At 36.9% G+C, this 23,399-nt stretch overlaps 3 protein-coding genes across 6 annotated transcripts; 2 read left to right on the forward strand and 1 right to left on the reverse strand.

The window, feature by feature from the left end:
* Positions 1 to 1,367: 1,367 nt before the first annotated feature.
* Positions 1,368 to 7,168, forward strand: LOC124633737 (cyclin-dependent kinase 8). Of its 2 annotated transcripts, none has more exons than XM_047169055.1 (8): positions 1,368 to 1,821; positions 2,120 to 2,371; positions 2,929 to 3,118; positions 3,415 to 3,628; positions 3,994 to 4,162; positions 4,516 to 4,632; positions 5,951 to 6,035; positions 6,549 to 7,168. In XM_047169055.1, exons 1-8 carry the CDS (start codon positions 1,576 to 1,578, stop codon positions 6,677 to 6,679), a joined length of 1,404 nt encoding a protein of 467 aa, XP_047025011.1. In that variant the 5' UTR covers positions 1,368 to 1,575; the 3' UTR covers positions 6,680 to 7,168. The 2 variants fall into 2 exon arrangements, with proteins under 2 accessions (XP_047025011.1, XP_047025012.1); XM_047169056.1 differs by having other exon boundaries at positions 1,369 to 1,821; positions 5,951 to 6,023.
* A 30-nt stretch (positions 7,169 to 7,198) lies between these two features.
* Positions 7,199 to 17,417, reverse strand: LOC124633738 (mucin-2-like). Of its 2 annotated transcripts, none has more exons than XM_047169059.1 (3): positions 16,824 to 17,404; positions 9,191 to 10,345; positions 7,199 to 8,012 (listed from the first exon to the last, which is right to left on the reverse strand). In XM_047169059.1, the coding sequence occupies exons 1-3, from the start codon at positions 16,861 to 16,863 to the stop codon at positions 7,849 to 7,851; spliced, it is 1,359 nt and encodes a 452-aa protein (XP_047025015.1). In that variant the 5' UTR covers positions 16,864 to 17,404; the 3' UTR covers positions 7,199 to 7,848. The 2 variants fall into 2 exon arrangements, with proteins under 2 accessions (XP_047025015.1, XP_047025014.1); XM_047169058.1 differs by lacking the exon at positions 7,199 to 8,012 and adding an exon at positions 8,061 to 8,529 and having other exon boundaries at positions 9,137 to 10,345; positions 16,824 to 17,417.
* Positions 17,418 to 18,214: 797 nt separating this feature from the next.
* Positions 18,215 to 22,892, forward strand: LOC124633820 (acyl-CoA Delta(11) desaturase-like). Of its 2 annotated transcripts, none has more exons than XM_047169177.1 (4): positions 18,215 to 18,323; positions 21,248 to 21,458; positions 21,571 to 21,907; positions 22,115 to 22,892. In XM_047169177.1, exons 2-4 carry the CDS (start codon positions 21,260 to 21,262, stop codon positions 22,593 to 22,595), a joined length of 1,017 nt encoding a protein of 338 aa, XP_047025133.1. In that variant the 5' UTR covers positions 18,215 to 18,323; positions 21,248 to 21,259; the 3' UTR covers positions 22,596 to 22,892. The 2 variants fall into 2 exon arrangements, with proteins under 2 accessions (XP_047025133.1, XP_047025132.1); XM_047169176.1 differs by lacking the exon at positions 18,215 to 18,323 and adding an exon at positions 19,208 to 19,255.
* Positions 22,893 to 23,399: the final 507 nt, after the last annotated feature.

Here is a 23,399-nt window from a genome sequence, read left to right on the forward strand (position 1 = left end):
GGTGGGAAAATAAACTTAGGTACGTCCATTAGACACCGACTTCTGAGGTAGTTCACATATTTTATTGTCGAGTTCCCTCGACCTTCTCTGGTCTCCATCATCGGGTCAGCTCCAAACCTTCACTGTTGCAAAGGTCTATTCGATACAAACAATATAAGCCCTAACACGAAGTAGTTTACATATTCGGTTGTCGAGTTCCCTCGATCTTCTTTCGTCTCCATCATCAGGTCAGCTCCAAATCTTCACTGTTGCATAGTGTTATAGGACATACACCTTATAGTCAAGTTTTTATCCTGCGCATGGCTACAACTTTCAAAAGTTGCCCTGGATTTCTCAGGGTTTCCATCATCAGATCCTGACCTGATACCTGTGATGACCTGTGAGGTATACCCTATCAAACAAAAAAATAATTTAATAAAATAGTCCATAAATAGTCCTATGAACGATGTTTTCATAACAGCGCCTGAACAATTTTTAAAGCATTTTTTTCATATGAAGGTGTAAAAAAAATAAATTAGAGAGTATGCCATATTTTTTTAAATATTTTTATCTTTTTTTTGAGATACGTCACATTGTTATAGGACGTGGGGCAATTTTGTATGGATTGTGATCCATCTTCTTTTAGGTAGGTATATCCAAATAATAATAACGATTTCAATCGAAACAGGGGCCCGATTCTCCTAAGTTGAGATAATGTCAAAATTGAATAGAAATCGAATCGCAATATGATCGCAATAGCAGTTTTAACCATATCGGGCATTCTGCTACTAATACAAGATCAATCGTATTCCAACGACATTCGATTGGTTTGCGATTGGTCTGCTATTTTGGTGATTTTGGTCTATACTGTAGTTTGCTCTACAATCATATTGCAATCGTAAATCATTTGCAGACAAAATGATTCATTATTGAGTGACAGAAAATAATAAAAACGTTTATTTCAAAGAAAAAATAGCGGAATGCCACATACGTTTCAATCGTAATCGAGTCGGGATTGGATCGCAGTCGAACGTGAATCGTATGTTGCTTAAGTAAAATTAGGAGAATCGGGCCCCAGAAACGTGGTAGGTCATGGGTAGGTCCAACACCCTCTGTCATTGTCATGGGAACTATATATTTTTTCAATTCTCAAAAGAAATCCCAACATTTTTTACTTTGTTTAATATGAATAATAGACAAAACAGACGTCGGGGAATCAAGACTAATTTTGTAAGAAAAGTACCTCACTAACGCATTGGATTGTATCTATGTATCTATAATGTTAGTGATAAGGTTGAATAAATAAATAAATAAAGATTTTTTTTCTATTGGCAGCACTCGTCTATGACAGCGATTTGACAATTTGCTTGTTGTTTGACATTTCAACCATTCATTCGACGAACGACGAAACATTTGCACGAAACGGAAACGAATGCAAAATGGTTATAATAGTCAGCCTTTCAATATAAACTGTTTATTAAGAAGGGCAAATACTTGATTAAAACGGAATTTATTACATTTAGTTATTTATGCAAAATCTAGTAAAAAAAGTTTCGTTTCATTTACTGTCATTTTAATTCTAATTACTCAGCTACGATGGGTGATAATTTTCAAAACAAAACCATGGCTCCGGTGATGATGGACTATGATTTCAAAGTGAAGACTCAAAATGAACGTTCAAAGGTCGAAGATCTTTTTGACTTTGAGGGATGCAAAGTCGGTCGGGGTACCTATGGTCACGTATACAAGGCTAGGCGGAAAGACGGCTCCGATACCAAGGATTATGCTCTGAAACAAATTGAAGGAACTGGCCTATCTATGTCTGCTTGCAGAGAAATAGCGGTAAGTTTAATAATTGTAAGGTATTTGTGTGGAATGAACATATAACAGGTTATAATAATGTTTCATTTTGATGTGGCTGTAAGAGGTAATGATAAAAGGTACTGAATAGGTATAGCCTGCCAGCCAGTATTGCTCCATGTTCTCTCCATTGCCCCACTGATCTGGAGACAAATCAATAAAGTTGATATTATTACCTTTTATTAAGTCTACTAAGTCCAAAGCAAAATGCTAATCACTCAAAGTAAATGCCTACGTTGCCTATAAAATGAATTTTCAAGTTCAAATTCTTTATTTCCAGCTACTAAGAGAACTGAAACACCCAAATGTAATAAACCTCATTCGAGTATTCCTTTCTCACACTGACCGCAAAGTTTGGTTGCTATTTGACTATGCTGAACATGATCTATGGCACATTATCAAGTTCCATAGAGCAGCCAAAGCTAACAAGAAGTCTGTAATGGTGCCAAAAGGCATGGTGAAGAGTCTTCTCTATCAGATTTTGGATGGGATACATTATTTACATTCTAATTGGGTATTGCATAGGGATTTGGTAAGATTTGATTTGATTAGTTTATTAGAAATTAAGACCATGACTTTACAGCGATTTGATTAAATCATCCAGAAAAAATAAAACAGTCTAAACCTACCTAATTACTATACATCCTACTTCCTACTTATATCCTACTTATATATATATATATATATATATATATATGTATTATAAATGTGAAAGTTTGTGAGAATGTATGGATGTATGTTTGTTATTCAATCACACAAAAACGGCTGGACTGATTTGGTTGAAATTTGGTAAGTAGATAGGTGATACCCTGGATTAACACATAGGCAACTTTTTATCAACACACCACGCGGGCGAACCGCTGGCGGAAGCTAGTAATACATAATATATCAATAAGTTTTTTGTTTTATATGGAGTGACTGCTTATTTGACTTCCTAAACTGAAAAAGTCAAGCACAATGCATTAGGCCTTTTCAGTTTTATTAAACACTGATACTCAGCTGCATTTGGTTAGACTGAGAAGCCAGCCCCAAGATAGTTGTGTAAAAATGCTAGACGAATGATGATACAGTTTTTTCATGAAATTCCAGAAACCAGCAAACATTCTGGTAATGGGTGAAGGACCAGAGAGAGGCAGGGTTAAGATAGCAGACATGGGTTTTGCAAGGCTGTTCAATGCTCCACTGAAACCATTAGCTGACTTAGATCCTGTTGTGGTCACATTCTGGTATAGGGCTCCTGAACTGTTGCTTGGTGCAAGACATTATACTAAAGCTATTGGTAAGTTATATATTTATTAAAATAATCACAGGAGGAAAATGCACTTGTTGCTGTATGATGGTTATACCGCTAACAGTCAGTTGCCTCATCAGTTTTTCAGCAAGGAGTAAAAAGTTTCGACATGCAATATATTCAATAAGATTTATATCGCTTTAAAATATGAAAGTTTGTAGTGAATAAGCACCATGTTTTTTTTTGGAAATTTAATTTGATTGACTTGAAGAATAGCTATTCATTTTTTAATAGATGTGTGTGTAAAACTCGTGCAAAACTATAAAACATATTTGGGATTCCAGATATCTGGGCGATAGGCTGCATATTTGCAGAATTGTTGACTTCCGAGCCCATATTCCATTGTCGGCAAGAGGACATTAAGACCAGCAATCCATACCACCATGACCAACTGGACAGGATATTTAATGTCATGGGCTTCCCACAGGAGAAAGATTGGGAAGACATCAGGAAAATGCCGGAACATGCCACTTTAGTCAAAGATTTTAAAAGATCAAAGTAAGTTTATTACAATAATACCAGCTTCCACTAGTGGGTTCACCTGTGTCCCATTGGAACGAGTAGTTGACAGCCTTCCTCTGTTTATGGGCTATCTAATACTGAAATAATTTTTGAAATGGTTCCTTTCCTTAGATTTGCACCTTCAAGCAATCAAAGAAACCAAATTTTCAGTTGTATAACATATGTAGAATCTGAATAACAGCTAAAAAATGAATGTCATTTGCTGAATAAAAAACCTAAATTGAATTTGGAGTTCTTCATCCAATATTAAGTCTTAAATCATTTGGAATCAAATGGAGGAGAGTTATTTCTTTAAGCCTTGTAGTTTTTTTTTTTATGCTCAACTTATGTTTTTTTTTCAGCTATCAGAACTGTTCTCTAAGTAAATACATGGACAGGCACAAAATAAAACCAGATAGCAAAGCGTTTAGTTTGCTACAGAGGTTGTTACTCATGGATCCTAACCGGAGAATCACATCGGAACAGGCCATGCAAGACCCTTACTTTACTGAGGATCCACTGCCAACACAGGTAAAGTTTAGCGAGTTATTGTAGATTAAATATGTTTCGGCTTTTGTGGGGAGTACATAAGCCATAACATGTCTTGTACTCCTTCATATCAGAACATTCTACATATAACGTAAATAAGTGCTCTATTATGCACTCATAATCATCATCATCGTCGTCCTCCTGCCCATATCCCAATTATATTTTTGGTTAGCTGCATGTTGTCTCCTTCCCTACTCTTCTATGTGCTGTCATCTCACAAGTAACATTCATGTATACTCCATTATGCACTATCGTTATCTATTTCCTTATGTAATACTATTATAATTATATTTCCGGAAAGTAACTGATTACTATGCACATATTTTGGTCCACAGGATGTTTTTGCTGGCTGTCCCATCCCTTATCCGAAGAGGGAATTCTTGACCGACGACGACCAGGAGGATAAAAGCGACTCCAAAGCGCGCCAAAATCAACAGCAGCAACAACCTAACGTATGTATTTTGTTGATAAAATACGACCTCGTTCATTGACCAACGATGTAACGCGATATCAGGGGCCTGATCCTCCTAAGTTAATTATGTCAAAATTGAATAGAAATTGAATCGCAAAAGCAGTTTTAACCATATCGGGCATTGTGCTACTAGTATAAGACCAATCGTATTTCAACGACATTCGATTAGTTTGCGATTGGTTTGCTATTTTGGTGATTTTGGTCTAAACGGTAGTTTGCTCTACAATCGTATTGCAATCGTAAATCATTTGCAGACAAAATGATTTAAATGAATGACAGAAAAAAAAAACGTTTATTTCCAAGAAAAAATAGCGGAATGCCACACACGCTTCAATCGTAATTGAGTCGTGATTGGATCTGAGTCGAATGTGAATCGTATGTCGCTTAAGTAAAATTAGGAGAATCGGGCCCCTGTTTCTTATGAAGTCTATATCTTTTGAAACTATTTTGGCAGTTAGAACTGTGCGTTGATTGACTATGCAGCCAGCCTTTCCTTCTATAATTAAATGGCTCTAAAACTTCATACACCTCATATCTATAAAATGATAGGGAAGTCAAAACTGTACATTGAATATTTTTTTTAAAGATTACTTGGGGGTGATCCATAATCGATTCTGAACCCAAATATGTAGTTTTTAAAATTTTTGTCTGTATGTCTGTTTGTCTGTATGTTTGTCCCGGATAAACTCAAAAAGTACTGCATGAATTTAAATCAAATTTTGCATGACTATTACCTGGGGACCGGTTCAACACATAGGCTATATTTTATCACGCTATCACCTACGGGGGTTGAGCAATGAACGATTAAATAAACGAAATTAGAAAATTGGAAAGTCTATATTGCCCACGCAGACGAAGTCGCAGGCAACAGCTAGTAATACTATAAAAGAGGTCTGTCTTGTTTTTCTCTCTCTTTTTCTAGTGTAATGTCTTCTAATTGGAAATTATTTGAAAAGGAGAAGTAATAAATCTCGGACCTGAATGGTAAATGGTACTGGTATTTCAGTTTAATATGTAAATTGATAGAGTAGTATTCTGTAATGAATTGTAGATAGTACCATGTTCTATTTATATAGAAGTGTACATTCACTTAAAATATATTGAGTTGAACCAGTCCTAGGGTACACTGGGGTGTTAACATTCACTGAATCAATTCATGTATTTATTTCATTCATAAAAAATCCGAATTGAAACCCTCCGCCTTTTTGACAAGTCGGTTAAAAATTGCCTTATCAAACCTTTCAATCTCATGTAATATTTTTGGGTTGCTTAAAATGTTTGGTTTTCCTAAATTTCAGACACAACAGAATCAAGTGCAAGCAAACAGTCATGATCACGGAGCGAACAACGCGAAGAGGATGAGAATGTCAGGTACATTATACCGTATGTTATTAGTTTTTATTTATTTATGTTCGTTCATAGAGACCAGTAGGTATACTCATATTCACATAGTTATTAGCTTAGCACTAGAATTTTCAGTAGATTTTAGTTTTCATTATAACTATGTCAGACATGAAAACAACTAATCCACCTGTGTCTATTTCAAGCATTTTGTAACTACGTACCTGTACTTTTCATTCCTTGACTAACAACAGTAACAACATATCATAATTTCGCATTTAGGAATCAGTCCAAATCATCGATGCACAAATGTCAAAAAAAAAATCTTAACTTTTCGATTTTGGTTTTAAATATTTTACATAATTGTCGATGGTCAGAGAGGTCATTCCCTTGGATTTTTTTTGCTGTTTTAATATTCAGATTAACTTGCACCAAGCTGTATTCAGCAGTGTTATGATCTTTATTATATCCCGAATCTAATGACAAAAATGTTATTTTGCGACACGATGATGAATAAACTATCTCCATATTAATTTCAATGTATTTGTAACCCAGGGCCGAATCAAGGCAACAACGCAGGCGGCGGTGGTCAACAAGAATTCCATCAACAACAACAGATGATGTTTGGTGGCCAACAACAAGGCGGGAGTTCCCAACAACAAGGCAACTTTCAACAGAGGTTTTAATATACAAACAACGCATTTGTCTAAGTATTTAAGTTATTCAAATGTATTTAGCATAGCAAAATGTTTGTAAAAGACTGACATTTAGTATTCTCATCTTTTTCTCCGATAATGCATAATTTGTTTGAGTAGGTATAGTACCAAAAGTATGCATTAAAATAATATTTATCGATATTAAACAGATATCATACAGACAAATTGAATATTAATTTTATGAATTAGTTATTGGCATTCAAGCAAGTGACAGGCGTAGTTTGTTTTTTGTATGTGTTCGAATTTACTTCGTATAACTGTGCGAATAGGGCTGGGCCTAATCGACAAATATATCGATGATCTGAGTTAATTGAATAATATAATCATAAATACCTTTCACAAAACCATTTTGACAGTATAAACAAATGACTATAATAATACTAGAAATAACAGTGTAAATAATAGATGATAAGTGTAATTTGTATAAAATCATTTTGAAAATAAAAATCTTAAAAAGTACAACAAAGAATTTGTTAATTAAAACTGCAGTTACTTTAAAAAAATATTTATTAAAAAATATCATAAGATATCAAATATGTACATCTCTATGGACGGAATAAAAAGTAAAGTAGATTTATCAGCTAAAGATTTTACAAGAAAATTAAATAAAGTCTATCAGAAATTATGTCAGGCGGCAAAGATCGACTGTTCATTTCCCAAACTCATACACGAACTTTCATCTTTCACTAAAAATAACTCATTATACCAACATAAATGGAGCCTACTTCTAATATCTTTACCGTTAAGTTAAAGACAAACGTACAAAGTTGATAGGTGAGCCCAGTGGAGCATAGACTATAAGATATTTGCAATAATTATAAAATCAGTTCAACTCTCTTACTCCTACATTATCTCAGTATATCGACACTTATCGACAATGAATAGTTTAGAGCATTTTATTTTCTACATAAATCGTTCGATAACGACTTAAATATAAAGTGTTTGAGTACATTCTGGCACAATTGTATTATTTTCACTCGTGGTTAAAAGTCGTAAAAAACCTAAAAAAAGGCTCTTTTCATTAAAATGTTGACGTTTTGACGCCAGCTCTCTGGCATGACATGTTTTTTTTTTCGCAACGCCATTTCCTCTGCCGTACGTGAATTGGTTTTCTAAAGTCTATACAAAAACTTGACCCATTATTGGGGTAAACCTGAGAATTCTACGATGGTTTTAGTTCCACTGTTGTCAATGATGTATTGTGCCTTGTTCAGTTCTTCTCTGGTGAGCTTTGTGTTGGAGTCAACCGTCCTGATTCGTGTGCGCAGCCGCCCGCAGCGACCGTCTAGAACCTTCTCATATGCTGAAAATTAAAAAAAAAACATGGTTTATAATGCTGTAATGCAATGCTACATGGCACCAAACTATACTAAACAGGTTTCTATACAAAATAATCATAGTAAGGTTAGTAACATATTTCTAGGTGTTACCAACTAGCATAGTTTTGCGAGTACATACTTTGTTATGTGGAAATGCGATATTTTTAAAGCAAAATAGTTTTTTTTAAACTGGTTTCCATGCACTGGTTACCGTTAAAGATTGTTTATTCATTCACCGACTGAGGAAATCGTTTTTTTTTTATAACAGTTTAACAGTGAAGCGATAACGCCTGTTTGTGTAATGCCAGTATCAATCCGGTTGGATCAGTTAAAAAATGTTGTTTTTTGATCATCAAAAAAGATAGTCAATTAAATTGGGCGCTGACATGCAACACAGCAATGAGTATACAAAATAATGACAGATTTGTAACTGATATGATGAATGGGAGTTACCCACTTTAGTCACAGCAATAGATTGCCAGACTTTAAAAAAACTTTGGTATAGTAAGTTCAACTCAGTCTTGCGCGCGGCCTTATGTGTGGGTAACCCTTGTATATATACAGTGACTTTGTGTGCGTGACAAGAGGTACAGTCGGGTACAAATACAGTTATTTAGGGGTTACGGCTGTTTAAAGAAAATAGTTATTACGTAATTTAATGTTTATTTATTTATAATGATTCTGAATCGCTCCTTGAAAAATCAAATGATGAATTTTGCATTTTTAGTCCACACTTTTATTTATTGTCCTCGTACCCCGAGCTAGAAAATATGTAAGAAGTATTTAATTCATCTTAGATATTTCACCTCATTTATTTCTTAGGTACTGTCAATGTCAATTTGAAAAAACGTATGAAAAAATAATGAAAAACTGTAAAATGTAATAATAAAAAGCTTTGAATGTTGTTTCATTTTTTGAAACGCTACCTGACTCCTTAAACATTTTCTCCGTGAAGAACTAGACATTTTTGTAAACGACTGTACCCATAAGAAAAAGCGATAAGAACACGTCATGCTCGGACGACGTCACTGTCACACGAACGAAAGTTGTATATTTACAAGCCGACGCACACATAGGGCCGCGCGCAAATCTGAGTTGAACTATCTATACAATTTGGTAGGTAGTCCTGTAGAATATAAATATTGTAAATAAATAAACTTACGATCCTTTCTATAGGAGTTATGGCAGGCCATATGACAGACAGATGGGAAGCCCTTTAAAGTGTTCGGATCCAAGAAACCGCTCGCCAACGGAGCTGCGCATATCGGCTCCCTTCTACCTCTGCATCCGTCCGTACACGTCTCATAATTATTCTTCCTAGGTCTACTTGTTCTACGGGTCCTGGTCGTCGTTGGTCGTCTCGTGGTCGTAGTTCTTCCAGGAGTGTTGAAGTTCACATTTGTTATAGAACCACTGGGAGCCACCACCCGAATTCTTAGAGGGTAGAGTGGAGATTGAGGTGTGTTTGTTAGATTTTGGCAGTTGGTGGTTCTGGTAGTCGTTTGAACTCGAGCTGTTGATGGCACCGAAGTTGTTGATGTTGGAGGTGCCGTGCGAGTCGACGGAGGAGAAACAGTGGGAGCTGGTTGAATGAACACTGTCGCTGGTGTTCTCGTAGTAGGCACTTGCCCGACTGTACTAGTTTGCGGTACTTCTTGTGACGTTCCAAACTGTCCTGGAATTCCTTGAATGGATTGTGGCGCTTGTTGGTAGATCAAGAAGTAGTTAGATAGAGGTGATAATGTAGATGTTTGTAATTGTTGTCGCTGTGTAGACGGCTGATCAGGGAGGCTCTGGCCTGGCACCAGTTCAAATCGTATTTGTTGCGACTGAGTTAGCGGGGGTCCAGATGGTTGCTGCGGTTCAGGTGTTTGCTGGATCTCCGGTTGTATTGAGAACGCTGGTTCTGATGGTGGTTGGGTTTGTTCAGTAAACTGAGTGATTAGTTCAGGTTGCGCCGGTTGGTAAGGTGTCGTTGGGAATGTAGTTGGAGCTGACGTTTGCACTGACGACGGTGGTAACGTGTGTACAGATGGTGGAAGTGGTGTCGAAGATGGTATTGTTACTACTGATGCAGATGATGACCCTGTGGTTGATATCTTCCTCGGAGGTGGTAATGTTGATAACAACAAGATCTCGTCCGGCACGGAACTGGATTCTTTCGGCAAAACGACTATCGGGTTTGTAGTAGAAAACGGTGATTCAGTTGAGAATATCTCCGTAATCGGTTTAGGTTGGAAGCCATCATTGATCACGTTTGCCGAATACCACGATTCTGGTAAGGAGTCCGATATTTCAGCTCGGCATAGTTGTAACACTGTAAAATGGAAACAAATGTTACATTAGAGTGGATTTTATTAACAATGTTAAAACTACATTTATTGTAACAGTAAATACCATCCCAAAAGATACGCATTTTTATTGCTGTGGGAATTTTAAACGTTTGATAACTTTGAAAACATTGTAAATATGATGGCAATCACAAGCATCGTTGTGGAGCTACCTATAATTCAAACGGTAAATACAAAACAGCTGCATAGCAACACTGAGATAATAAACAAAGCCGATCGCTGAGTTGATTTACGCATATTTGCTTCATCACATCCCGTCTTGTCAGAACCAGTTTTCAAGGTCCGCTTTTTGCGAATCTCGTCTCCAGAGAGGTCAAATACCTCAGGGACGGAACCCTTGTGTTGTTTCATTGAGTAAATTGCATGCTCTATATATATTACACAATGAATACGAATGGTAGGCGCGCCAATTCGAACTTTCTCGTTGATCAGTGAGCCGTGCCTTTACAAACGCCAAAATATTTATGGACGTCTGTTTTATAATATTATTATGTATGTTTTGAGTTTCATTAAGCTATGCCATGAAACTATTGTATGTATAAGAAAACAATTTGTTTGAGATCGTTGAAAAAGTCTCCTATTGTCTAGATTTTCCATTGTTGTGTGAAAAAGATGATGTGATTTCTATGGAAGTAGATGTTTTAGTTAGTTTACATTTACAAGATAGGGGAATGTAAATATTAGGTATGAAAAGGTATTCTACTCATAGATTTTGTAAACAGTCTTTACTAAAACTTCCTGCTTTAGTAGATTCAGATGATGTCAGCTACCCACGCAGAATTCGAGCCTTATGCAATTTTGTGTTGTTTTTTTTATATCTTAGAAAACACGTAGGTATAAAGATTCAATTTGTAAACAATAAAGATTAAGAACTATGAATAAACACGTTTTGCAATAAACTGCGTAGGAATTTTCTATGATTCACGAGCCTAGAATTCTATGCATTTGGATTTAGACTTTGTCAACTAGTTACCTATCGTTGGAGATCTCGATACTTACAGGATTTTGAACTTATTGATCGTGTGTTAAGGTTTAATATAGATAATTTTCCCTTTATTTGCTAATGTTGCCAGTGCAGTGAAGTCTAGAACTCGTACTCATATAGAACCTTGACTTAGTACATAGTTGCAAAGTCGTTAATCAATATTGAACTTTATTGCATTGACATTAGGTATAAATTTGTGTTTAGTAAATAACCCATAAAAGTGAGAGAGGACAATAAATATTTTTTATTATTCTTTTCATAGCCCTATAGTACTAACTTTGATTGATGTATTGGTAGGTTTATATTAGGTTCTTAAATAGAAGTTGTAAAGCATGTGAAGTCAGCTCTACGTACATTGAAAGAACATAAGTAGGTACCTAAGTGTTGAGTAGGTATTTGTATCCGCGGTAAAGTGTAGGTAATATTTAATTGATGATTTCCAGTGTTTTACAATAGAAGGGTATGTTGTCGATATGTGCAAGAGGTTTTTGTCTAATTCATGGAATATAAACACTGTAGTCTTTATTTCCAAGTAATGAAATACCTACTACGGATTTTTAAATGTAGGTAAACTGAAAAGTTGGCACAGACTTAACTGGAAAGTGACTAGTTGGACCACTAATATTTGGAGCCAAATCTGATTGAACAATTAATAAATCGTCTCGGTGACCTAATATAATATACACCTCACAACGGGAGTTCCTGATCTACATTTTGGTCATTACGCTTAACTACCACATAAGTATATGTAGATCATAGTCACACTAGACCAACGATAAATGTAAAAGCAATGAAGATAGCAACGAGGCGTCAAATTATACAGGTTCGGTTACCAAATGTTGGTCTAATAGAAATGTTAATGGCTGACTTTACAGTCATTTTAGCTGCGTAGGAGCGTTATAAGCAATTTTTTTGCGGTTTTTGAAGCTTGTTGATAATCGTTGTTGCGTATACGTGTTGGTTAATGTATGACCAGGATTATAAGTCTGGTTAAGTATACGTTAGATACTGGCTTGAAAGAATAACGGATGGTTTCACTGTTTTTTTTAAACGCTTCATTTGTTAGAGCAATGGGTTGAGACGCCGTGGAAAGTGGGACTGTTTCCTGGTATCTAAGATTGGAACCTACTAGGACTTAAATCAAAGTCTAATGAAATACAAGAAGTAAGTATTACCTACAAGATTGTTGCTTGAAATTTACTCATACAAATGCTCTATTTTTCTTTGGTGCTTGAACAATAAAATTAAAAGGAATTTCCATTTGGTGATTTGGTGGCAGGTTTTAAGCCCGTTACCAAAAGATTAAATTAGAACAATTAACATGCCAAAGGAGCTTTTTTATAGGCCTATTTAAAATCAAAATCTTAAGACCAAATTATTTGAGTAGATATATTCTCTAACCATGAAGAAACCTGTGCGTGTCTGAGAGTACCTTAGACAGACGTCGTATTTCCATGGAAGTAATTAATATTGACAGTAAAATTGTCTTGCAAATCAATGATTACAAAAACAATAATTGGAGAAAGTTATGCTGTTGTATAATTAGCCTATGACATTACTTGTATAGGAATGACAATAATTGCTTTCTAAATTCTAAATGCATATTTTTTGTTGAACAAATTGTTACCTTCACTAACGACAAGTTTCAATAAAAATCTTTTGTACAAAAAGCATATTTACACAAAAAAGAAACAAGTGATTGAATATTTCTCCCATAGGTACTTTTTCCACGGCTACTCAAATATTTGAAAGTACACAAAGATTTATCACCTCATATATTCTCAGAGATAATATGTAAACCTGCTTGACCCCTTACTATGGGATGTACGTATCAGTTAAAACAATGAAGAGTGTAACGGTCGGAGTTGTTAGAAACGACTAGAGGCGACAAGATGTAGGTACCTATTGTTGAACAACATGGGATGTTACTGAGAAATCGTTTTCTTTACATAACTTGGAACTTTCCCGATATTGTCAGTGATTGACGTTGTTTTGTACTGTGTGCACAGCAAATACATTCTAGATACGTCAGACGAACAGAACTCAGTCACTGGGGCTCAATGACGATAGAGAAATAAACTCACTCGATATAAGAAGAATATCAAATAAATTATTTATGTGACTGTGCCTAGTTGTTGTGTCTAAAAGCCTTTTACACTATCGAGGAAACAAATTGTAGGAAACACATTGGAACGGATGGTTCCTTTCACATAAATTTCGGAATGACATCCATTCACGCTCAAACTACTGAACCGATTTAGTACCTATTTAGTAATAGATAGAGTCAGATTAAGGCTACTTTTTAGAAGGGCCAGGTATGCCATGCCATGGTAATAATTGGTTCTTCGTTAACTATAGAACGATTAAGATTTTCTTAGGGTGCGTCCACATCTGGCGAATGCGCCGCGAATGCGCAGCACGCGAGCCGATCGCGAGCTGCGCGCGTGCAGTCACTGCAATAGTTCGGTGCGCCTCTTTAGGCCTCTGCCTCGAATTTTGCGGGCAGCGGGGCGGCAGCGGCGGCGGCGCGGGAGCGGGGCGGGCAACGCATACCTGTTCTCGAAACTAGCGGGCAGATCGCGCGGCAATATAGCAGTGTAGTGTTGTGTTCTGTAGTGTTTGCTGTTCCATATGGGTGTCCTTTCAAAGATGGCCGAAATAATTAGCTCTTGCACGTCCGAAGACATTTTGATACGTCACAAAAAAAATGTATAACACTATGCCTACAATGCAGACGCCCACCGCGGGCGGTCACCGCTTGACTGGAGCGCACCGCTCGTTGCCCGCCGCCGCGCCGCTGTATTCGAGGGCCGGTCCATTTGATTATACTCGTAAGATCCTGCCGCTCCCGCGCCGCCGCCGCCGCCGCCCCGCTGCCCGCAAAATTCGCGGCAGAGGCCTTAGCGCAACTCACGCAAGGCTCGTATAGAGCGCGCGAGCGGCGCGCGATCTGCGCGCAATCAGTTCTCGCCCTTACAGTTCCGTATATTGGCTCAGTACTATCGAAGATGGCAGACGTCGCGCGCCGCCTGCGCGCCGCTCGCGTGCGGCGCTTAGGTCGCGCGCGAGCTGCGCGCGGGCGGCGCAGAAGCGGCGCACGAACAAAAATGCACGCGCGCAGCTCGCGGACAGCTCGCGATCGGCTCGCGTGCTGCGCATTCGCGGCGCATTCGCCAGATGTGGACGCACCCTTAGGGAAGCGAACTTAACGTTTGTGTTTCCTCCAACTCTGTTTACACATACAAAAATGTTGATAGTATCACAAGATGATTATTATGATAATCAATGAAGCAAGAACAAAAACAATTTGGAACCACGACGATATGTTTACCTAAGGGTGCGTCCACATCTGGCGAATGCGCCGCGAATGCGCAGCACGCGAGCCGATCGCGAGCTGCGCGCGTGCATTTTTGTTCGTGCGCCGCTTCTGCGCCGCCCGCGCGCAGCTCGCGCGCGACCTAAGCGCCGCACGCGAGCGGCGCGCAGGCGGCGCGCGACGTCTGCCATCTTCGATAGTACTGAGCCAATATACGGAACTGTAAGGGCGAGAACTGATTGCGCGCAGATCGCGCGCTCTATACGAGCCTTGCGTGAGTTGCGCTAAAGAGGCGCACCGAACTATTGCAGTAACTGCACGCGCGCAGCTCGCGATCGGCTCGCGTGCTGCGCGTTCGCGGCGCATTCGCCAGATGTGGACGCACCCTAACACTCGACTACCTACTAATTGATGGGCTCTGATTTTACGGTCATTCACACAAGTCATTTTGATTATTTAGTACCAAGTAATAAATTAAGGGGGAAAAAATAATAACCATTATTGGGGGTGGCCGAAGGAAAACAGAAGTTATTAGATAAACAAATTATTTTACATTAAATCCCTTAAAAGCAGGGAAAACTATTATATCTTTTCAACTAAAATATGGATTTTACGCGTTTATGTCTGATCCTATTTTATTGGAGATCTGACGTACTCTCTGTGGGTGCAGCGGGATTTCGTGTCAGACTTTGTAACTTAGTGATTGACTAAAACCCACCTTTGTTCCTTCTGAAACTTTTTGTTTACCAGGACCGCTGTAACTCTTTCGAACACGCTTGTAGCCCCTCATGCTTGATCCTGGACCAGTCTTTGTTTAAGTATGACAATGTTATTTAGAAGCCCGATCCTCCGTAGGTCAAGTTGATGTTACAAGACACCTGACTGCCAGTTGAGATACATTCAACACTGTTTGCTTACACTACGTAACGCTATTGAGTTCGTGCATCGAATACGAGGCACTATCGTTACATGCTAAAGCATAACTAACAATGAAACGTAACTGTTTGCGTTAGGTACTAATGTTAAAACTGCCGTCTTATTAAGTTTCAATGTGTATAGGTGTATTGACGGGATGTTACCCGCGGTTCCGAAATTGATATAAGCTATTTCGAAAAATCCTTTCCTATAAATGGATGAATGGTTAGTGACCATGCCGATGAAACTTACCTATGTCCCAAATTATTTGACCAGGTCAAGTTCAAAGCCGGTTTTCAAGAAAATAAATATTAAGGTTACGCATGAAGTTTAAATATGAATATACTTGTGAATCGACGAATCTCATTTGCTTGGACAATGAAAAAACGGGCTACTATAGCTCCTACAGTTTTTATGGGTTATCTGGTCATAAAGAATAGTGATCGTGTCTGGAATGTAGAAACACTAAATATTCATCATGCAAACGTATAGACAAGATAGTCACATGAGTCACACCTACAAGCTGTCGTTTTACCATGGTCCCGTTAGTTTTTTATTAGTTCCAAGTAGGTTTCTCAAAAAGCCATATCTACATACTATGTAAGGCCTAGCCGAAGAAGAAAAGTGGTTTTATTATACTTAATGGGTTACTTATGTAATTTCCTGGGTTCGGATGTATGAGAAACTTATGATTATGTCGTAGGAGAAAAGCAAACTTAAGAGTAGAGTAGACAACTGTAGCAAACAAATTAAAGTGAATAATACCTAGTAGCCATCAGGAATCAGCCCAAAACTTCTTCCTAGTTACTTAACTTTATCTCAAAACATACATACAGTTAGGTGAAACTATTAAATTACTTTGTTTACACGACTCACAGATGGTAGAGCCAACAAAAACAGTTTGACACATAAAAGAACACAAAACATTCACCAATAAGAATTTTTCCGAGAATAATATTACAAGTTCTAACTTATAAGTAGTTCAAAGACCATATTTTTTATTCCCACTTGTTTTACGCAATTTAAAACCGATTTCAAGAAGGCATGATTACCGCAAATAAATGCATAACAAAAACTAAACGCACGATACGATCACAACACAAATCCGATTATTATCTAACAAAACGTTCACTGCACACACACGATAAAAAAGCACGTAGATGAAAAATTGCACTACTATACAAAAGTTATTAATTATTATTGTATGGGTAATGTGAGTTAGACTTACAAGTTAGAACGAAGAGCGATCGCACGCGCATGTACGCCATTCCGGTCGGACGGTGACGGAGTGGTGCGACGGACGTACGAAGCCCACTGCGTGCCCACCACTAGAGCGAACTTGATTGGGTCTCTCAGGTGTTTCCAATGCTTGCGATTGAGCGGCCTGAGTTAGCAGCGCCGCTTACTTGTTTTATTTGTTTACTTATAACATGATTGAAACTGTAGTTGATAAGCCTTAACAGGTTCATTGACAAGTTTAGCAAGTTCTTCAATTCGTGCAGATTTGGGTTTATTTCCCGACTTTTACGTGCTCTGCGAGGCACTGGTGTCTAAAAATGGTAAAAAGCAACTTCCAGCCAGACTCAGGGCTGCTTTATGAAAGATTCTTAGAACCCGCAAAGCGAAATCGGTCCGACTCGGGAATTGAACCCGAGACCCAGTAGTCGCTCTTGGACTCACCTCGCACTAGGTCTGTCTGTCTGTCTAGTCACATTATCAACCAATCCATTAAACTGTAGGAAACTCCCACCTTAAAAACAACAAAAATATATCCAGGTGCTATTTAGATATTATCAAAGAGATGATTGTTTAAGATTATCTAAAATACGTGAGTTTTTTTCTACAAAGTAGTGCGACACTATTGATACGGCAACTTGATTAGAAGATATAAAAGCGGCTAACGAGCGTTTAAGATATCATTAAAGTGCATACGGTAAAGTGGCATAACTCTAAAATATATAAAAAAACAGGTTTTGGAAAATTTGCTTCGAGTCGATAATTCAATGCAGTATATTTTTTTGCTTTTAATAGAGAAAAAAAAAACATTTATTTCCATACCATTTTTTTAACCTATACAACATACATCACTATCATGCGTAACTATTTATCTACTGTCTATTCGAACAATTTATCTTGTTGTCCGATGGCTTGTTAATAATGCGTAATTAATCGGCTTTTGCGTTATGACATTTAATTTATAATATTTTTTTCAATACATAGGTATAGAGAACTGTAAAAACAACTGGAGATAGTCAAAAAGAAAAAGAATCAGGTACACAAAAAAGTATGTCTCTATGCGTTAGAACGTTACTTACTAACATTACAGTTGATCAGATTTTTCATTAAACTTTGTTTCGTTGTTCAGTACAAGAATACCTATAATATAAAAATACTGGGTAAAATTTTTGGGCCCTTGCCATATGCAAAATAAGAAAAAATTCATTGGCGCCGGGACAAAGTATTTTTTTTTTGAGTTGCTCATATTTTTTTCCACTAGCGTAAAATTATTTTATTTTTGTGCACAAAACATAAATAAATACTGCATCGGTACACTATATTTAAAAAAGGTGTAACTTAATTATTTGAAAACATGGTATGTGCCCTTTTCTTAGCAGAACGTACGACTAAACCAATGAAACTTTAAAAGAGTCGACTTTTGGTCTCCGCCTTCATTTAGAGTTTATATCTTCAAGTAAAGGTTGTGAGTCTTGGAGGGCGTAAAAAAATAGTAAGTGTAAAAACAAATTAAAAAAAAAAATAAGAGTGCTTACGTGATTTCGTTAATAATGATCGATTACCTATTTTTAAAGACTAAAGATAAATACATGTCTTAGACAACAAACACTGTAAAAATAAAAAGATTTTTGATTGCTATTTAAGTGTGGATTTAATTGATCCCAGTATATCTGTGAATATAGGTTTTGCGTGTTCTTAGAAAAATAAACCAGTTAAGAACAAGATAAACTAATATTTTGGATTTGTTACGTTATTACACGAAGGAATAATTACGACATAAATCGACAAATAATATAATTGCAATACACATAAATTAACTTTTTTAGAATACGTACTAACCTTTGCTTATGATACTGTACCATGTATTAGTTAATTTAGTGTTGCTTAACTCTGCTTACTCAGATTGTGTCCCATTCATGCAACGTGACTGTATTGCCCCAATTTAAATGTTGCCAATATTATTAGTAGGTTTTATATGAGTCAAACATAAGACAAAGCGAAGCTTATTTGATCTAGTTGTATCACCAGAAAACCAAAAATTCCGTGAAATTACCAACTCCAATATTTTAGGAAAAAAACAAATTATTAATCTTCTATATAAATAAAAATGAATTGTTGTTCGTTAGTCTGACTAAAACTCGAGAACGGCTGGGCCGATTGAGCTGATTTTGGTTTTAAAATGTTTGTCGTAGTCCAGGGTTGGTCTAAACGGTGAGCAAATAAGGAAAAAATTAAAAAAGTATTGTGTCGTGTGTTTGTGACTTACTAAATAGGTATGCCTCCATTAATTAGGCGGTACGAAGTTCGCCGGGTCGGCTAGTAATTAAAAAAAATACAAATAAATCAAAATCTGAAGTGCCCGGAAACTCCTCAAAAGTTCGAAACAATAAAATGTTCCATAAATCAGTCACTGTCAGGAAATGCGTGAGTGTGAGATTTTTAATTTAATTAAGTTAAACAAAAGGAATTGATAAATTTACATAGGTACTTCAACTCGAATTCTGACTTGATTTTGATGAAAATTAAACTGCTGTTCGTTGTTATTACTTAAAATGCTTCCTTTGCCTAAGTTTCATGAAGATACTAACTTACCTAGTTTGCCTTAGAAACATAGTAGGCAACTAGGTACTTCATTTTTATGATATGAGTACAGGGCTCATAAATTTTTCCTGCCCTCTTTGACCTTTCTGAACCTCAGTAAAGCTTAGATTGTATTTATACTACAGTAAAATTTACTAAGATGATCATTAACTAAGATATTTTTTTATTATTTTTGTCTCTACTGATTTCCACCGAGTATATCATGGAAAATAACAGGATTTTTTCTCAATAATATTTTTTTGTAGATTTCCATATTGATTAGCATATTTTGATTTAAAACATTAAGTTAACACAAACCGAGTAAATAAGCAAAAAGTAGTGCGTAAAATAATTAACAAGTGTATTTAATTAATTTTAACTCTGATATCAAACGTAAACCAGCTTGGATCAATTAACTTGTTTTTGGTAATTCGGTCAACTGGCAAGTACTTAAATACAAGAATTTTCTGCATTTGCTATTTAATTCACAGGATTTACATAAGTAGCTACCAAGGTACTAAAATTAATCCACATCTTATCTATACCTAAGAAATTAACCCAAATATGGAAATCAGTAGTAACCACTCAATGCAGTAGGTCGGTATATTTAAAATACTGCAGGCTCTGAGTTACCGCGGTTGTGGTATATAAATGGCTTCAAAATAATAGAGCGTTATAGTAGCCACAGCCAGTCTGACACCAGTCTAACCAAGGGGTATCGGGTTGCCCGGGTAACTGGGTTGAGGAGGTCAGATAGGCAGTCGCTTCTTGTAAAGCACTGGTACTCAGCTGAATCCGGTTAGACTGGAAGCCGACCCCAACATAGTTTGGGAAAAGGCTCGGAGGATGATGAGTAGCCACAGCCAGAGGGGTCATCTGATGATTTCCCATCTCAGAAAATTGGTATTATTGTAAAGGCTGTCAATATATCACACTACTATTATTCTGTATTTCTATTTATATTTTGAAGGGAGAGTTCTACCAATTGTATCTTCTTACTAAACACCGCTGTGGGTTAGTAGAAATGAGGGAGTGTCAGACTCTTACTGACTAAAAACCGTCGTGTTCCGTCATAGGCCTTTTATGTACCAGGGCCGCGGTATCTCTTTCGAACAACCCGCAGCCCCGGCAGGCCTTGGCCCTGCTGGGCCCCGCTGGGGCTTACTAACCTTAAGTTAATACCTTTATTCGTCAGTTTAAAACTTTAGGTTATTAGAACATTTCTTATCTTAATAGGTTAGTCGTTTATTTTTAGATGGTAGTTTCCGTGTTTCTCCTATATGACGAATGTTTGTTTGACAAATAATAGGTACAATTTATAGGTCAGCTCGTGTTTGAGTAACAGAGCGTCATGGATCCATCGAACGGTCAGAATAAGGTCAGCGGTCAAGTAGTGGACGTGTGACAATATCATGCATGACGTTCGGGGTCTCTTCTGTTACGAATAGTCAGAAGCCTTGAAGTCTCACAACCAGTCTTATCAAGCGGTATCAGTTTGCTCGTTGTCTCAGCTTGTTCGCTTGTTGAGTTGAGGAGATGAGATAGGCAGTCGTTCCTGAGTAAAACATTGATGTTCAGTTGCATTCGGTTAGGTTGGAGAGAGGGAGGGAGATGATGATCCGAGTTAGTTTATTATTTTATCGCAATTTAGATCAACTCGATTTTTAGCGCCTGTCACGCCATTTTGAGCAATGTGTATCGCGATGATTTTTGCCTTAAATATCTCTTTACCCGTATTTTGTTGAGATTGTGTTTGTATACAATAGGAATGCTTATTCGTCCTAATTACATAGTACATAATACGAACGAGTTATTTACAAAAAAATGTTTTTCCAGACCTGGCCCAAAATGGCCCAAAGCTATCAATCAACTACGGTTTTGAGTGAGGAGAAAGAACTAACACTGCAACATTTGGTGCCCCAAGCATCGCCCAGGAAGTATCAAATAGTGTATCCGAACCTCATTACGTTTGGTTACTGGCACATAGCCGGACTTTATGGCCTTTACTTGTGCTTCACTTCTGCTAAATGGGCTACGATTTTATTCAGTAAGTAAGATGTTCTGCAGTAGCGTAAGTAATCTCGTAAAAATTATGCTCTATGTCATCAATCTTTATTTACGCATTGCTAGTATCTTTAAAACATCAAAATATTTTTCAGGCTACATCCTCTTCGTGTTAGCAGAAATAGGAATCACGGCTGGCGCTCACAGACTCTGGGCCCACAAAACTTACAAAGCGAAACTACCATTAGAAATACTCTTAATGGTATTCAACTCCATCGCGTTCCAAAACTCAGCCATTGACTGGGTGAGGGACCACCGACTCCACCATAAGTATAGCGATACAGATGCTGATCCCCACAATGCCAGCCGAGGGTTCTTTTATTCCCATGTAGGATGGCTACTTGTGAGAAAACATCCTGAAGTCAAAAAGCGAGGGAAAGAACTCAATATGTCCGATATTTACAACAATCCTGTCCTGCGGTTTCAGAAAAAGTAAGTTTGCTACATATATACATTTAATTAGAATGATAATAATTTGATGAACTGATTACGATTGTTATGTATTAAACTGTAATCAGTGTCAGGAACGAAAAAATTATCAGATTTACTAAATTAATTAAAATTCTATACCTATCGATACACACATAGAGCACATACAGATAAACATATATCGTGTAAAAACTTCAACTTTCTTTGCAGATACGCCATACCCTTCATTGGGGCTGTTTGTTTCGCCTTACCTACAATGATACCTGTTTACTTCTGGGGAGAAACCTGGTCCAATGCTTGGCATATCACCATGCTTCGCTACATCATGAACCTCAATGTCACCTTTTTGGTAAACAGCGCTGCTCATATATGGGGAAACAAGCCTTATGACGCAAAAATATTACCTGCACAAAATGTAGCTGTGTCGGTCGCCACTGGTGGAGAAGGTTTCCATAATTACCACCATGTCTTCCCCTGGGATTATCGGGCAGCGGAACTCGGTAACAATAGCCTCAATCTGACGACTAAATTCATAGATTTATTCGCAGCAATCGGATGGGCATATGATCTGAAGACGGTTTCGGAGGATATGATAAAACAAAGGATTAAACGCACTGGAGATGGAACGGATCTTTGGGGACACGAACAAAACTGTGATGAAGTGTGGGATGTAAAAGATAAATCAAGTTAAATGATGGGTAGAGGTTTTAATAGAGATTGATTCCTTATTGTGATATTATAATTTTATTTATTGGTACAGTTAAGTAGTTTATTGGATCCGGACTTTGAGATTTACCTGGCATTGTAAATAAGACGAATTAGTTAATTCATGCTATCTCATATTGCCATTGGATAGTTATAAAATTAGAAGCTAAATCACGTGACCAATATGTGTAATAAATCTGCGTTTAAGTTTATGATACCCGTGATAATAACCCATTGTTATATTTATAAGCGACAATAATCAAATAAACCAATTTAAAAGGTGCATAATGAGTTTTGTTGTGTTTTCCGACTAATTGCAAAGTGCGATAAGTACCAATAGGTACATATTGACCTGGTAACCTGGAAGCTTGAGCTCAATATTTGAGCTGTTTATTTATTTATTTTATTTTATTTTATTTATTTATTAGGTCTACCAACAATGGTGTACATCAAAGCATTCAATAACAGTAATTACAATTAATCTATAAGGTACAATGCAAACATTACTTAAAGGTAAACACCGCATACCAAAAAGAATTAAAGAGAATCTTAAAACTAAACTAAAATAAATAGAGACTTAAAACTAAATAAACTTTACAAGAAGTTGATTCAAGTATCGTGTTATTAGTTTGTTGACCTAAGAAAGAGATGAGCTTTTTTTTTTATTTGTGTCAACATGTATGTAACTTCGTTATTTTAAAAAACTTTAATTTATGGAATCTTTTTTTATTTTTAAATAGTATATAGATTGAAATTAACGAAAATTAAGTTGGAACGCCAAAAATATAGC

Source organism: Helicoverpa zea, chromosome 10 (genome assembly GCF_022581195.2).
Source record: "Helicoverpa zea isolate HzStark_Cry1AcR chromosome 10, ilHelZeax1.1, whole genome shotgun sequence".
Lineage (NCBI taxonomy): Eukaryota > Metazoa > Arthropoda > Insecta > Lepidoptera > Noctuidae > Helicoverpa > Helicoverpa zea.